The sequence below is a fragment of the Camponotus vicinus genome, unplaced genomic scaffold (genome assembly GCF_025532165.1).
Source record: "Camponotus vicinus isolate PSW18456_S1 unplaced genomic scaffold, iyCamVici1.0 SCAF_11, whole genome shotgun sequence".
In the NCBI taxonomy this organism is placed as follows: Eukaryota; Metazoa; Arthropoda; class Insecta; order Hymenoptera; family Formicidae; genus Camponotus; species Camponotus vicinus.
This window is the reverse complement of record NW_028141947.1, coordinates 5,823,111-5,838,882: the sequence shown is the minus strand read 5'-3', so window position 1 is coordinate 5,838,882 and position 15,772 is coordinate 5,823,111. Positions and strand designations below refer to the sequence as shown.

Sequence of the window (15,772 nt, the reverse complement as noted above, 5' to 3'; positions counted from 1 at the left end):
TACATTACATTACATTTTATAATAAAAATAATACATTACATTTTGTTTATAGGTTTATTTGATTATAAAAATAAAAAAATGAAAGCAAAAACAGCTAAATTACTTCTTACAAAAATGATAATGAAGTGGCAAAGCACTCCACAGTTATTTTGGCAACGAAAATTTCAAAAAAGACAGCTGCTGAAAGCTTTCAGTATCTATAAAATAATGAAAAAAAGAGGAAAGCAGAAGAAGATGGTTTATTTATAGGAGTACCCTGGCGAAAATAATTATCGGAGCGTAAGTCGAATGTAAGGAAAGAGTAACAGAAGTGTAAACGAAGCTTCTAGGAGGCGTAAATTGAAACAACGAAACGTAAACGAAGTGTTAACGCTTCATTTACGTTTCGTTGTTTCAATTTACGCCTCCTAGAAGCTTCGTTTACACTTCTGTTACTCTTTCCTTACATTCGACTTACGCTCCGATATTTATTTTCGCCAGGGTACCTGCAGCACCACTCCTTTTTTCAGTGCTTTGTATTTTCTTAAAATTCCTCCTAGCTTTTTAGTGTAGCAATCTCTTAAATATTGCCATCTTTTTTCAGCATCAACAGGTGAGTATGCTTCTAAAATATTGATTTTTTTAAAGACACATGCTTGTAAGAAGAACCCCAATAGCCGAGTCTGCTAAAGTAGATCTTGTCAGGTAATCTGTTACAAATTTTTGTCGACAGAAAGATTACAGAATTGATGCAGGTTCTGATATATCATGTGATGTCGGCAGAATGTCAACAGAAATATAACAAAATCTCAGATAACTGGACAACAGATTATCAACAGAAACCGAGCAGAACTTGTTGATATAATTGACGGCACATTGATGAACTGCACATTGAGAAACTGAACAGGATCTGTGCGGCGCAATTTTGACAGCAGATTGGTAACAAAAATCGAGCAGGATCTGCGCAATGAAATTTGATATCAAATTGTCAACAGAACCCGAATAGAGCCTGCTGATGTAACTGACTGCAGATTGATGGCAGAAATGGAACAGGATCTGTGCGGCAAAATTTGATGTCAGATTACCTGTAGAAACCGAGCAGGATTTGCGCACACAATATCTGATAGCAGATTGACGGCAGAAGCAGAACAGGGTTTGCATGATTCGATAGTTCCTTCGTTTAGCGCTATGTGATATACTTTTTCGCAATCAAATCTCTGTCAAAAATATATAAACGCGATTATGAATAAAAGATCAAAAATATAGTAACTATTTCTATCACTTTAATTTCTGACATCTGATACAAGCAGATGAGATTCAGAATATTAAACTGATTAGAATCAATAGGATAAATGGTAAATTATTCATTTACTGCCTATTTGAAGCATAAAGCAAGAATTTAATTCTAAATAAATTATATATATATCTCGTTTTATAAATTAAATTACTTTTACTTTATTATTAATTTAATTAAATTGAACTAGTCCTTCGTTATGTGAGAATAATTACGATATAACATATATTATTATACATTATGTCATATCAGAAAAAATTGTAATTAACCGATAACTCACCGATAATACTCTTATTTAGCACCTGTAATAATCAATTTTATTGCATTTATACAACATTAATATAAGTAAGCCCAAATCTCGTTTGGTTTCTGCTGTCAATTTGCCATCAGATTGCGTGCGCAGATCCTGCTCGGTTTCTGCCGACAATCTGTTGTCAGATTATGTTTACAGATTCTGCTCGGTTTTTGCCGCCAATCGAGCGTCAAGTCATGTTAACAGATCCTGCTGGATTTCTGCTACCAATCTGCTGTCAGATTCTGTGAGCAGGCTCTGTCAGCAGAATATAAGCTGAATGAGGACGCAGTTGATGTCAGTCTGCTGATATACTTTGATTAAATCTGTTACCAGTCTGCCGACATACTGCTAACATTTTGCTTACGGGGAATGTAATGATAATATTGAATTATAAATTTACCTCCTATACAATTACTGACTTCCTGCCATAGATCTTTTTTCTTTAGTTTAGTTTTTTCTTGAAGTGGTATACGATGATCATAGGCTGGTCGTTGTTGAACTATACTTATCAACTCTTCATCTATGTCTTGTGTTTCTAAAGCATTATTTTCATTCTCTGTTACATCCTCTGTTACATCCTCTGTTAGATTTTCACAAGCTAATGTCTCCGTCATATTTTTATCTAAACAATAAGAATGGAAAATTTACTATTGAGCGAAATAACGAAAAATTTTTTTTGTTTATATTGTATAAAAGTACTATTGCTAATATACTATATATAATTAAAAATACTATACTAAAATATTATGTACAATTTTTCATACTTATCATAAGAACTTTTCCAGCCTCATAAACACTTAGAACATGACATGGATCGTAATTAGCAAAACAGGAATGTTGGTAAAGAACATCCATTTTCAACACCCATCCGCAGTAGCCACATTTTGTTGTCTAATAATAATAAATAAATGACATCATACAAATAAATAAAGTAATTGAATTTTAACTACTATAAGCATATTGTATATGGAATGTTAGTTAGAAATGTATGACTCTTTCTATTATTAAATTAACATTATAATCTAACATAACTCAGCATATATATCATAATTACAATACTTACAAACGACATCACATTCCCCTTTTTTAATCAAAATATATAAAACAGCAACTTTATCACAACACTCTCTCTTAAGTGACAGTAGGGTGCGTCCCGATGGAGAAAGAAATAACGGAACGGAATAGTAACGGAAAAGTAACTATATGATAGCTTACCAATCAGAATGATTCCGTTCCGCCTTTACGTGACTAGACAGATCGCCAATGACCCGGATAAAGACTGGACCGCTATTTCTGTGCCACAGACTTTGCCCCTTACCGACACACTTTGCCCCTGGTTCGAGTCCGTGCTAAACTTCGTTGACTTTACCAAAAGACTTTGCCCCTGGTGCAAGTCCAGGCTAAATTCCTTTGATTTTACCAACAGACTTTGCCCCTGGTGCGAATCCAGGCTAATCGATTATGAGACGAATGAGAGGTGAGAGATTTGGCCCCCGCTCGCACCCACTCACCAGAGATGGACAAAAAATTGTTAAAAAATTAATATTACTTGATTGCTCGAATAATTAGTAATCAATTTAAAAAATTATTTGATTACTTGGATAATCAGTAATCAAAGTAAAAAATTATTTGATTATTTGGATAATCAGTAATTAAAGTGAAAATTTCAGTAATCAAACTTAAAAATTTTTTAATTATTCAGTAATTATATAGGATCAGATGTTCATTGATTAACTATATAAATAATCAAATTAGGGTCAGATGTTCTTTGATTAACTAAAAACTAAATAGTCAAAGAACATCTGACCCTAATTACTGAATAATTGAAAAATCTTTAAGTTTGATTACTGAAATTTTTACTTTAATTACTGATTATCCAAATAATCAAATAATTTTTTATTTTGATTATTGATTATTTAAATAATCAAATAATTTTTGACTTTGATTACCGATTATCCAAGTAATTAAATAATTTTCTACTTTAATTATCCAAATAATAAAAAAATTTTCTAAATTGATTACTGATTATTTGAGTAATCAAGTAATATTAATTTTTTAATAATATTTTGCCGATCCCTGCCACTCACATGCCGTGCGTTGCAAAGAAATTGTTCAATTATTAAAAGCTGTTGTGTTTGCTCCGTCTGAATCACATGTAATTAATTGTACATTTGCGTTTATATTGTTTTATTTTATAAACATATATTTTGGCAAGTTGGACAAAATCTTTCTTATGCGTTAAATTTATGCGTGCGTGTGTGTGTGTATGAGAGAGAGGGAGGGAGAGAGAGAGAGAGAGAGAGAGAGAGAAGTTTACATATATATAAAATTTATTAAATATTAAAAATAAATTTTTTTAAATATGAAATGCTTTTTTATTTAAAAAATCATTATTTCAAATGTGAAATAAATCTTTTTAAATATTTTGCACATTATACATTTGTTATTTTATTACTCAACACGGTGTTCCAAAATTTTTAATTAAATTTTATTAAAGAAAATTACTTGACATTTTTAACATAAAGAATTTAAAAGCTCCTTATATTAAAATAAACTATAAGAAATAAATGGGCTATGTGAGCTGTGCGTGGATGTAAGGCACGTTATATCGAAATTTAATTTTTCGATATAACTTTTAAATATGCATGAGGTACGAAAAATTTGTTTGGACATTTCCAAGACTTTTAAAGGAGATTTTTGGAATTAATTCTCAATTCTTTAATTAAATTTCGATATAACGCGCCTTACATCCGTATGGCTCACATAGGCCATTTATTTCTTAGTGCAATTTTTAAGTTCTTTATTTTTCACAAAGTTTACCTTTTTTATTATAATCAAATATGTTTAGTACATATTTTCAACAATTTTGTATTTTTACTTACCGCAGTTTCTTATACAAATGTCAAATCTTTTATCAATCTTCTGAGGAAACGAAACAATTTACAATTTTATGATATGACATTATTACTATTTCTATATGCACATCTGTCAAATATTTTGTGATTTTCTTCACACATTGTCGTAATCTATTTTAATCCAAGAAAAACGCTTGCAACAATCAAAAACAAACTGCCTACCGTGAACGGAAAATATCGAGAAAGCATGCAATTTTCGCGAATTTCGTGATTTTCTTAAAAATTCTACAATTTCGACAAAATTATAGATTATTCAGATCACTGCACAAGTATATAATTCCCAATAATAATTTTCAGTAACTACGATAAAAAATTGTTTATTGAAAACTGTAAGCAAAAGTGCAATGGAAAAAAGTATGTGAGATAAAAAAGTGCAATGGAAAAAAGTATGTGATAAAAAATAAACAAATTGGCAATAGAAAATTAATAATTTTCAAACAAAATTCTTGAAATTATCGAGGATTACAAATTATAAAGTAAAAATTAAATAATACATTTTCAAACTTTGCTCGCGGAAAAGATCTTTGAAACGGGAAAAGATAAAATCTTTAAAGAAACGAAAACGTCGGAAGAATTAAAGCGCCGCGTTTCAACAGATTTACGCACAATGAAATCGACACGCAATTGTTTTGCCTTATCGCGGCGAGCTCACAAGCTTCTGGCGTTCTTGAGTGATCACATCGACTATGTCTCACAGAACAAATTCCCATTGTGCTTTTGTTTGCGATTTTCAATATCTTACGATTTTTTATCGTTGTTATTGAAATAATTATTGTGAATAGTGTGACGTGTGTGTGTATGTATGTGTGTGTGTGTGTGTAGTGATCCGATTTTACGAATCTATAGTTTTAACGAAATTGTAGTTTCGATAAAATCACGAGATTCGCGGAAATTGCGTGCTTTTTCGGCGTTTTTTGTTCGCGGTTGGCGGTTTGTTTTCGATTGTTGCAGGTACTTTTCGTAGATCAAAATGGATAAGAATAATGTGAAAAAAATCACTATATTCGACAGATGTGCATACAAAAACTGTAATAATATCATATCAGAGAACTGTAAATTGTTTCGTTTTCCACAGAAGACTGATGAAAAATTTGACATTTGGATAAGAAATTGCGGTAAGTAAAAATACAAAATTCCTTTCTTCTTCTTATTTTATGTTTATTGGCTTTTGCTGACCTCAAATTAAAGACCTTATCTTGCTGGCCATTGATCTTCAGTGAACAAAATTCTTGAAAATATCAAAAATATTTGATGATAACAAAAAAGCTGAATTTTGTGAAAAATGAAGAAACGACTGTCTTCAAAATTTCAAGTAATTTTCTTTAATGAAATTTAATTACAATTTTTTAAAGTGCACTATCAAGGAAAGATTGTGGTTGACTTTCATCAATTTTGATCTCCTTTCTTGTGGTGAATCTGTATTAAAATTAAGTTGATCTGTATTCGAGCTTTTCGTCCAATGCGCCTTGTAATATTTTTTTATACTTGAAATGTTCATGTTTGTTATAAGTCTTAAATAAAAACACATGTTTAATCAGTGCTGCTAGCGCAACGGAAAAGCACAAGAATAGTAATCCAGGGATCCTAGATTTAAAACTCGAGCTATTATAATTATTTTTATTTTTTTATTATTTTATATGTCATATAATATGTATTATTTATTATGTAGAAATAAATATTCGGCATATATTTATAGTTAGATACGAATATATCTTCTAATATATTTAAAATGCATAAAATAATCGTAATATAAAGAAAATATTTTTACAGAAGAATGTTTTTCATGTTTTTATAATTTCTATCAACCGGCGCAATGTAAAAAATAAAAAAAACATTGTCTTATTTCTTTATTTAATTTATTTTTTAATTATTTATTATAGCTTTAAAAAGTAAAAATATTTTTAAAAATATTCCTCTATAAAAATACTTTATTTATATTACATTCATTTTATGTATTTTAAATATATAAGGAGATATATATGCGTATCTAACAATACATATTTGCCGAGTATTTATTTCTATGTAATAAATTATACATATATTACATGTGTAAAATAATTAAAAAATTTTGAAAATTAAAAAACTAAGAAAAAATTAACAGCCCAAGTTTGAAACCTAGGATCCCTGAATTACTATTTTTACTGACACTGATCGAACATGTGTCTTTCTTTAGGTCTTATAACAAACAAAAAGATTTTTAAATTTCAAGTATAAAAAAATATTACTTACAAGGGGCATTCGACGAAAAGTTCGAACACGAATCAACTTAAAACACGTGCTTACGTATGTGTATGTGCTGAAATCTCGTATCTATTAAATTATTAAATATTAAAAATATATTGTTTAAGTATAAACATGTCTTTTTATTTAATAAAAATCGTGGGAGTTTCAAATGTAAAATAAATTTTTTAAGTAAAAAATAATTATTCTTAAAACATGTAAAAAACATTTTTTCAATGTTAAAATTAAATTTAATAAATAAAAAAACTATTTTAATGTTTTAAAAAATGCTTTCTAAATTTTTTTAAAACATTTTTACGAATTTGTTTGCTATTTGGTATTATTAAAATGTTTTTTTCAGTGTATAAATTTAACTGTAGATTTAAACAGGTAATGAAAAGTTACTTAAGTGGTCCTCAACATCAATACAAAAAGCAGAATTATGTGCAGACCACTTTAATAAAGAAGATTTTATAAGCTGTACGAAATTACATATTAGAAAAAACCCCATACCATGGACCCCAAAAGATACTGAGATTCCACATTTTGTCAAAGATAATGCTGAAAAAATTACAGAAGAAGGCAGAATTAATGAAAATATTATACAAGAAAATGTTAACCATTCGGATAATCAAGACTGCATTCCAATGGAAGTCGAAACGCATGCCGATTTTCAAGGAAACGTTGAAGAAGTCAAAAATAACAATACAAATGAAGAAGCAGCTACAAAACAAATAGCGACACGTAAGAGATGTTACCCTTCCGGAAAAGAACTTTTCTGCAATTTCGGAAATGACTTCGCAAACGATGAGTGGTTTAATAATGAAAATCCACTTCCACTATTTTTGGATAATTACTCGCAGAAAGAAGTGAAAGCGAACATGATAAAAAGGCGAGTAAAAACGCAAAAAAGTCTGCTCCTCAAAAAGTGTATAATGAAGAATTCTCCGAAATTGAAAAATTAAAAAAAGAGAATTTGAGACTGAAAAAACTTCTTATGGAGAGGAAGAGAAAACAAAAAAATATGACTGTTAGGTTGAAACATCGCAATATTGCAATTCAGAAAAACAAGAACGTTTGCAAACACAGTCTAAATGAATTTTTAGATGGAAAGAAATGTTTAAAACCACTTGCGAGAACTATAAATAAAACTTCAGTTATATAAGAGGCGAAAAGAATATACAAAAGAAGAAAAAGATTTAGCAAAACAGATGTTTTATTATTCCGCAAGTGGATATTCACGGATGAGAAAGGCTGGACTAAATCTTCCATCAGAATCTTCTGTCAGAAATTGGATATCTGAAACTGAAATTCGACCAGGATTTTGCGAACAAATATTTTATAAAATTCGAGAAAATTTGTTCAAATTACCACCTTCTTAAAGAGTTGGCTGTTTAAAATTCGATGAGATGTCAATTAAAAAATTTGAAGAATACAGTCCAAAATATGATATCATCGAAGGATTAATAGATCTCGGATCCCTGGGACGACGCGATGAACCAGCGGGACATGTTCTACTATTTTGCCTTGATAGCATTAATGCGGAAAATTCTTGGCGGCAAATAGTAGCATACTTTTTGACTGGAAAAAATACAACACATATGGAGATTATTGAACTCACTGAGATATGTTTACAAAAATTGAAAGAAGTAGGAGCAAATGTGCAGATAATTACATGTGACCAAGGTGGAGCAAATAGAAGAGCTTTTAATATTTGAAAAATTTCTCCACATGAACCATCTTTTCAATTGAACAATGAAACTTATTTTGCTTCTTTCGATTGGCCTCATCTTATCAAGCGGTTGATTGGCCAGTTGAGATCTCATAAGTATTGTTATGTGAATGGCGAAATCATTATATCTTTTCATGACTTATTTGCAACATGGCAAATTGACAGACAATTAAATACTTCAAATTTATTGAATTACATTACCTACGCGCATTTTTATCCAAACAATTTTGAAGTTATGAATGTGAAAAGAGCATTTCAAATGTTAAGATTTGCTGCAGCAATATCAACAGCAGGACAAAGCAATACATTAAAAAGTTCTTCATGGAAAGCATCTGCAGAATTTGTTTACAAAATGAATAAAGTAATAGATGCTATGAATGTATATTATTTAAATAATTGGAAAGGAGAAAAGGGTCCGTTATCAGATGATAATGCAATGGTTGAAGAATTATTAACGTCTTTCGTTGAATGGAGTTCAAAGTGGAGTACTCCCCCCAACAAAATATCGAGACCTCCATGCTCTGATGGAATGATTACGACCGTGAAAGCAATTTTATCAATGTATCGTTCCATTAAACAACACTATCCGGATTTCAAGCTTGCCACTGCACTATGCAACCAAGATTCTGTAGAACATACATTTGGAAAAATTAGAGGACGCGGAGAATTTAACCGTAATTCAACTGCTAAAATGGTACGGTTAACGTTGCGGCATATTTTATCAAGTGGATATATTTATGGAAGCGACAGAGGAAATGTAACCTGTCAAGAAACATTTCCATTAACGGATGGTACATCGGTAGTTCGTGGTGAAATGGAAAATAACAATATTCCATTACAAGAAGAATTAACTTTTTAACTGAAATGGATGATGACTATGATAATCTCATCGCGACAGCCTTTGAAGAAATTACAAAATATTCAGAACAGAATTCCGACTATCTAGATGAAATAACAAAGACCAACAAGGAGAACTTACATTCAGAGGCATATGAAAGAAATGCAATTTCATATTTCGCAGGATATATTGCTCGCTACGGTTACAAGAATACAAAGTGCGACAGCTGCCGTGAAAAAAATTTGAAAACACCGATGGAAGAATTAAACGACAATGAAATCTATATTCAGCTACGTGAATATGAACATCAAGACGAAGATGATCCTGAAATAGAATGGCTATCACGACCAACGGATTCATTTTTGAATATTATTACTCTACAACTTGAAGCAATAAATTCATGTTACAAGACGTTTGGTATTTCAAAGATGTGAAAAAAAAGCTCCTTGAGATTTGTGTAAAGCACGTCCAGCATGCTGATGAAGATTGGTTCAACCAGACCAACGAGTGTTATTCACATAGAATTCAAATGTTAGACTTTATGTTAAGAGTCAAGATATATGCAATTACAAAAAAGAATAACAATGGAGGAAAAGAAGGAATAAATACAGTATCTGGAAGATCAAAAGAAATAAAGACAAAATGTTAGAAACTAAAGAACATAAAACATATGTAAAATCACCATTACTACGTATATAAAACGATCGCGGCTCTTCGAGCGGTACGATCTGACTATTTTACATTTACTCGCGGCATTTAATGCGGAACGAGTAAAACGATCGCGGCTTTTCGAGCGGTACGATCCGACTATTTTACTCACGGCATTTAATGCGGAACGAGTAAAAAATATGTAAAAATTCGCGGCCTTATGGCGGATCGAATAAATTGGGAGACAGTTATGTGGCGGCTTGAGTTTCCGCTCTATCTAGTTTATGCGCGTGGTGTGTTCGTAATGTGTTCGCAGTTTCGTTCGCCGAGGATAAGGCTGAGTGTAGGTACGACGTAGTTAGATTCCTTGTTTGTACAAAATAATAATTTATTATATGTGGCTATGTACAGTAAGGTATGTTGGTATCAATTTTGTGTGGTCCTGAAAAGGACCGTTTGAGAATAAGCTCATGAGCTTATTCTTTCCCGATACGTGATTGGTGGTAGGGGGTCTTAGTGACCCGCAGAGACCCTAGGCTGTTGTTATTCGGGTCGGCCACCGTATCTTCCGTTTGTGTTGCCGTGGACGTATGGTTCGGTTCCCAATCACTGTCTGATTGGCTGGCTTGCTCCTGAGTCGCTGATTGGACCTGGATCCCTCGATGTACGGAGATGCGTGCCGTCTGGATTCCGACTTCTCTCTTGCCCACGAGTGATGGAGGTAATGGAGAGAGCAAGGTCGGATAGCTTCCGATGATGGTAGCCGAGGTGTAGCGCCGTACTCGGACGTCCCAGGTGTTCAGCAATATCCTGGGTGGCCTTGTAAGTCGTGGCGGATCCAGTTCCAGTGGAATCAGCTGCCACGGCAATAACTGGAAGGTAACTCGCTTCTTCGGAGGCTCGTGGTCCTCACACGGCTGCTTTGCTGGCCCTGGTGATCGGGGCGAGATTAGCGGCCGTGGAATCCGGCTGCGCCTTGAAGGAATCCTTCCTGAGCGTGTAAGGCTCGTCAAAAATAATCTGCGTATTCGTTCTCTTCACTATTGCTAGCTGAGAGGTGAATCGAGATTCGAAATTTCGTCCCTGCGCCCGGCCTTATATATCGTCTCGGCGTGTTCCTGATTACGCGAAAAGGATTTGCTGCTGGGCCATCTGTTGGCCGTCCTGCGATTCAGCGCGGGGGCATCCCCTAACGTTCGCGCTACCGTTCGTGTATCGCGCGCACGGGCTGCCGTACCGCAGGCGCTCGGTGCGGTATGCCAGTATGTATTTGTGGTGTGTGGCAAAACGCCACAGGACCTCCCTGGTTGTGTGAAGGTCCTTATCATTATGGTGCGAAACGGACTGGTTGTCGCACCATAGTTACTTCTGTGTTGCTTTCCGTGGCGGTCTCCTTTCCTGCTTCTTCGCTGAGTAGGTAGGCTGGTTTTAGCCGGTCTATTGAAACGTTGACTTCTCGGCTTCTGATTTGCAGTTTGTAGGTCTTCTCTCCCCTGCTGATGACCTTGTATGGTCCGTCGTATGGTGGGTAGAGAGTTCCACTTGGCGCGTCGTGTCTGATGAACACGTGTGTTGTGGTGTTCATGTCTTTGAATGTGAAAGTGGCTTTTTGTCCGTGTCGTTTCAGGGTTGGTCGGAGTTTTTCTATTGCTGTCTTCAAACTTTCCAGGAAGTCGTGATTCTGTCCCTTCTCTGTTGGCCTTTGGTCGTCCAGGAATTGTCCTGGTAGTCGGATGGGTTCCCCATAGACCATCTCTGCTGGTGTGGACTTGATGTCTTCTTTCCATGTCGCCCTGATTCCTAGTAAGATGACAGGTAAGACCTTGGTCCACGCCTCTGTTTGGTGTGCTTTAATTGCGGCTTTCAATTGTCGGTGGAAGCGCTCCACCATTCCATTTGCTTCCGTGTGGTATGCGGTAGTCCGGATGTGCTTGGTTCCTGTAAATTTTGTGAGGCTCCGGAAGAGGTCAGCCTCGAACTGTCGACCTTGGTCCGTTGTGATCTGGGCTGGTGTGCCGAATCGAGCTATCCATCCGGAGAATATGTTCTTGGCGATTGTTTCCGCTGTGATGTCTGGTAATGGGATGACCTCTGCCCAGCGCGTAAACCTGTCCACCATCGTGAGGCAATATCGGTAGTCCTCTAATATTGGTAGAGGTCCTACGATGTCCGTGTGTATGTATTGAAACCGCTGTGTAGGATGGATGAATGCTCCCGTGGGTGTTATGTTGTGTCGCGTCACCTTTGATTTCTGGCATGGAATGCATGCTCGTGCCCATTGCATGCAGTCTCGCTGCATGCCTGGCCAGACGAAGCGTTGCTGTACCAGCCTAGCGCTTGCTTTGATGCCAGGGTGTGCCATCCCATGCAAGGATTGAAAGGCTTGTCTTCTCATGCTTGCCGGCACGTATGGTCGTGGTGCTGGGGTACTCGCGTCGCACAGGATTTTCTGTGGTGATCCTGGGATCTGCATGTACGTGAGTCTTATTTTTTCCGGATCTTTTAGCAGTTTTTGTAGTTCCTGGTCTGTCTGTTGTTCTTGAGCTAATATTTCCAGGTCTATTGCCTGCTGTATCCCTTCTACTCGGGGGAATGCGTCGGCTACCACGTTGCTCTTCCCTTCTACATGTTGGATGTCCGTCGTAAATTGGCTGATGTACTCTAGGCTTGTCGTGGCGAACTTTTTAAAGCGCAGAATAAGGAAGATAAAAGATTTTTAAAAAACTACCGATAGCGCGTTAAAGTTGAAACTTCATGCTTCAAAATGCTTTTTTAATTTTTTTTCTACGATGATTTTTCGACGAGTTTCAGCGGTTTGAAAATAGCCCAATTTTTAGGATATGAAAAGTGTTCCCTAGATTCTTTTGAGTAGTGTATATAATATATTAACAATTATGAAGAAAATTTAGACGTAAAAGAAAAAATATAATATTAATAATAAAATTACTTACGAACACATGAATTCAAATGATCCGGAATATTTGATAGTTCTATCAATTTAGGTTGAACTGCGTGAATTATTCTTTTACAGTCAAACGATCCCAAATTATTAATAATTGTATTCGAACGAATAATAAGTTCATAAAGAAGAGTTCCTTGATTAAACTCTGGTACTTTCGTTTTTTTAGCTTTCGCTCCATCAATATGAATAATCTGTAAAGTATATAAAGTAATATTAGATTAGAAAGTAACATATATAATTATTATTATTATTATTGTATAAATTAAATAAATTAAATATATAAATTTAATATAAATTAAATTAAATAAGAATAAAAAGTATATTTAAATATACTTACTCGATTTGATTTTATGTGAAACTGAATCCGTTCAATTTCAATATTCCATACCACGATTTGAATTCTATAACAACTATTATTGTTCAAAATAAATTTTAACAATCGATAATGTTGTGCTTTTCCAACAATTTTCGTATCATCAATCTCATCAATGTAACCAATAACCTCTCTAAAAAAGATTTTAAAATCATCTTTTTACTTTTCAAAATATTAAAAAATTTAAATATATGTATATACATATATTTACAAGATATCTCACAACCTTGGTACAATATTTTATTAGTGTATTCTAGAAATAAAATTGAGTAAAAATTTCTAATATAAAAATGTTGAGACTACAATAGTTTTTGAATTATAAATAATCAAAATTTGAATGATATACCATAGAACTCGCGTGCTCAGGCCCATAACTAAACATACACGTCTATCGATCTGTCATCTGTTATTGATTTTTTCAAATTAGTGTGATTGACTTTTCTGCTAATTTTATTTTAAAAATAAAATCAATAATAAATGACATGTGTATGTGTGTAGTTCAATGCTTATATATCATTGGCAAATTTTGATCGCTTATAACTCAAAAACTGTTACAACCTCAACATATTTATATTAGAATTTTTTATTCTATTTTACCTCTAAAACACACTAATAAAATATTGTACTGAGGTTGTGAAACACCCTGTATATGTACACACACATACACTTATATAAACTATGTATTAGAATTTATTAACTACTGAGATACAATATTTAAAAAAGTCAAATGTGTAGATAAATATAAATACGTGTATTTTTTATACTATAAATTAAAAGTAAAAAACTTACACAGTGGAGTCCTCAAGTTGAACTGATTCTAACATCTCATCTGTCGCAAAAGTAATCATCTCCATTTCATCATTTTTATTTGAAATCATGACATCTTGTTTATTATTCGACGACCTATAAATTAACAAGCAAGATATAAATATCAAACATTAAAATATGTTACATAAAATGATGTACAATATACAGGGTATCTCAAAATAATGGGGACTAAATTCGTATGCAAATAGAACGGACCAAACTAAGTCGAAAAGTCCTCTACCATTTTGCAATTTTCGCAATAGTTAACAAATTAATTATAAAAAATAGCCGTATTAGTTCAGCTATTATCAAATACAAACGCGCGGCAAGATGCGGCTGATCCAATGATCGAGTTTGCTAGGCGCGAGAAGTTGTTTATTATAAGTGGTAATATTTATCACAAATTAGAAGCCTAACAACCTCAATCGTTGGGCGGTCGCATCTTGCCGCGCGCTTACATTTGACAGTAAACTGGGCTAATTTGGTGATTTTTAATAATTAATAACTCGTTAACTATTGCAAAAATTGCAAAATGGTAGAGGATTTTTCGATTTAGTTTGGTCTGCTCTACCTGTATACAAATGTTAGTGTCTTCAAGCGAGGACCGGTGCTCGGCACGTATTAATTGCGTTTTTACACTTTAGGCTTTTATTAATATTTATTCGGATACTGAACAAGTGGCTTACAACGACGTTCGTGCATGCGTCCAACAAAATATCTCGCGAACTCTGCGCCATCTATCTGGCGCTCACAAAAATAACTTAAAATAAGAAGACGTTATACATAAAATACACGAGATGTATAACATCGAATCGAGATAAATGAACTCTAACACTTATAATAATAAACTGAAAATAATTGAGAAACGATAAATATATATATGCAAATAGAATCAAACTATATATTTTATTACACGAACATACCGCGCGCCTTGATGCCTTATGGGTATCAACATCGCATTTTTATATATAGCAACGTTATTTTTAATCAGATAACAAAAGAATTTATAATATATATCAGTCTCATACAAATGTTAGTTAAGTCTTCTTTAAGATTCGTATGACTCAATGGGAAGTACGCTCAATTTTACTGCTGGCCTTTTAAAAATTCCTCTAGCAGTTTTTACAACAGCTGTTCTGATGATGTTATCGTCGCTGGGACAGACTTCCTGTACTCTGCCTAGCATCCATCTCAATGGTGGCAGTCCATCTTCTCTACATAGCACCAGTTGACCGACTTTGAGCTGCTCGCCATGATTAGTATGCCATTTGGCACGTCGTTGCAGTTGTGACAGATATTCGAGCGACCAGCGTTTCCAAAAATGCTGGCGTATCTGCTCCAGTCGTTGCCATCTCGACAGTCGATTTATTTTAACCTGAGTTACGTCTGGCTCAGGGTAAGAGATCAACGAGCTGCCTACAAGAAAATGACCTGGGGACAGATAATTTAAATCATTAGGATCCGATGAGAGAGCGCTCAAAGGTCTCGAATTGAGAATCGCTTCTATTTGTGTGACGAGCGTGGAGGCTTCCTCAAATGTTAGCGCGGCTTCTGAAGCTACTTTGTAAAAATGACCTTTGAAGGATTTGACTGTAGCTTCCCACGAACCGCCGAAATGCGGCGCTCGGGGAGGGATAAAATGTCATTTTATTCCTTCACTGGAAGTCGTGTCAATAATCTTGTGTTGCTGATCTTCTTGTGCGAATAGC

The 15,772-nt window shown here is 34.0% G+C and overlaps 1 protein-coding gene and 1 pseudogene across 4 annotated transcripts; both read right to left on the bottom strand.

Moving 5' to 3' along the window:
* The window catches only part of LOC145961982 (uncharacterized), a 357,225-nt pseudogene that overhangs the window by 153,409 nt on the left and 188,044 nt on the right, over positions 1–15,772 (bottom strand).
* Positions 392–2,872, bottom strand: LOC145961802 (uncharacterized). Of its 4 annotated transcripts, none has more exons than XM_083082263.1 (4): positions 2,632–2,750; positions 2,333–2,459; positions 1,969–2,190; positions 393–662 (listed from the first exon to the last, which is right to left on the bottom strand). In XM_083082263.1, the coding sequence occupies exons 1-4, from the start codon at positions 2,638–2,640 to the stop codon at positions 622–624; spliced, it is 399 nt and encodes a 132-aa protein (XP_082938389.1). In that variant the 5' UTR covers positions 2,641–2,750; the 3' UTR covers positions 393–621. The 4 variants fall into 4 exon arrangements, with proteins under 4 accessions (XP_082938390.1, XP_082938386.1, XP_082938389.1 ...); XM_083082262.1 differs by having other exon boundaries at positions 396–689; XM_083082264.1 differs by lacking the exon at positions 2,632–2,750 and adding an exon at positions 2,784–2,872 and having other exon boundaries at positions 392–2,190.

Coding starts and splice junctions, on each gene's coding strand:
- LOC145961802 (XM_083082260.1), bottom strand. Junction 2,191..2,332: donor TGGAAAAGTTCTTATGATAA/GTATGAAAAATT, acceptor CTTATTGTTTAG/ATAAAAATATGACGGAGACA.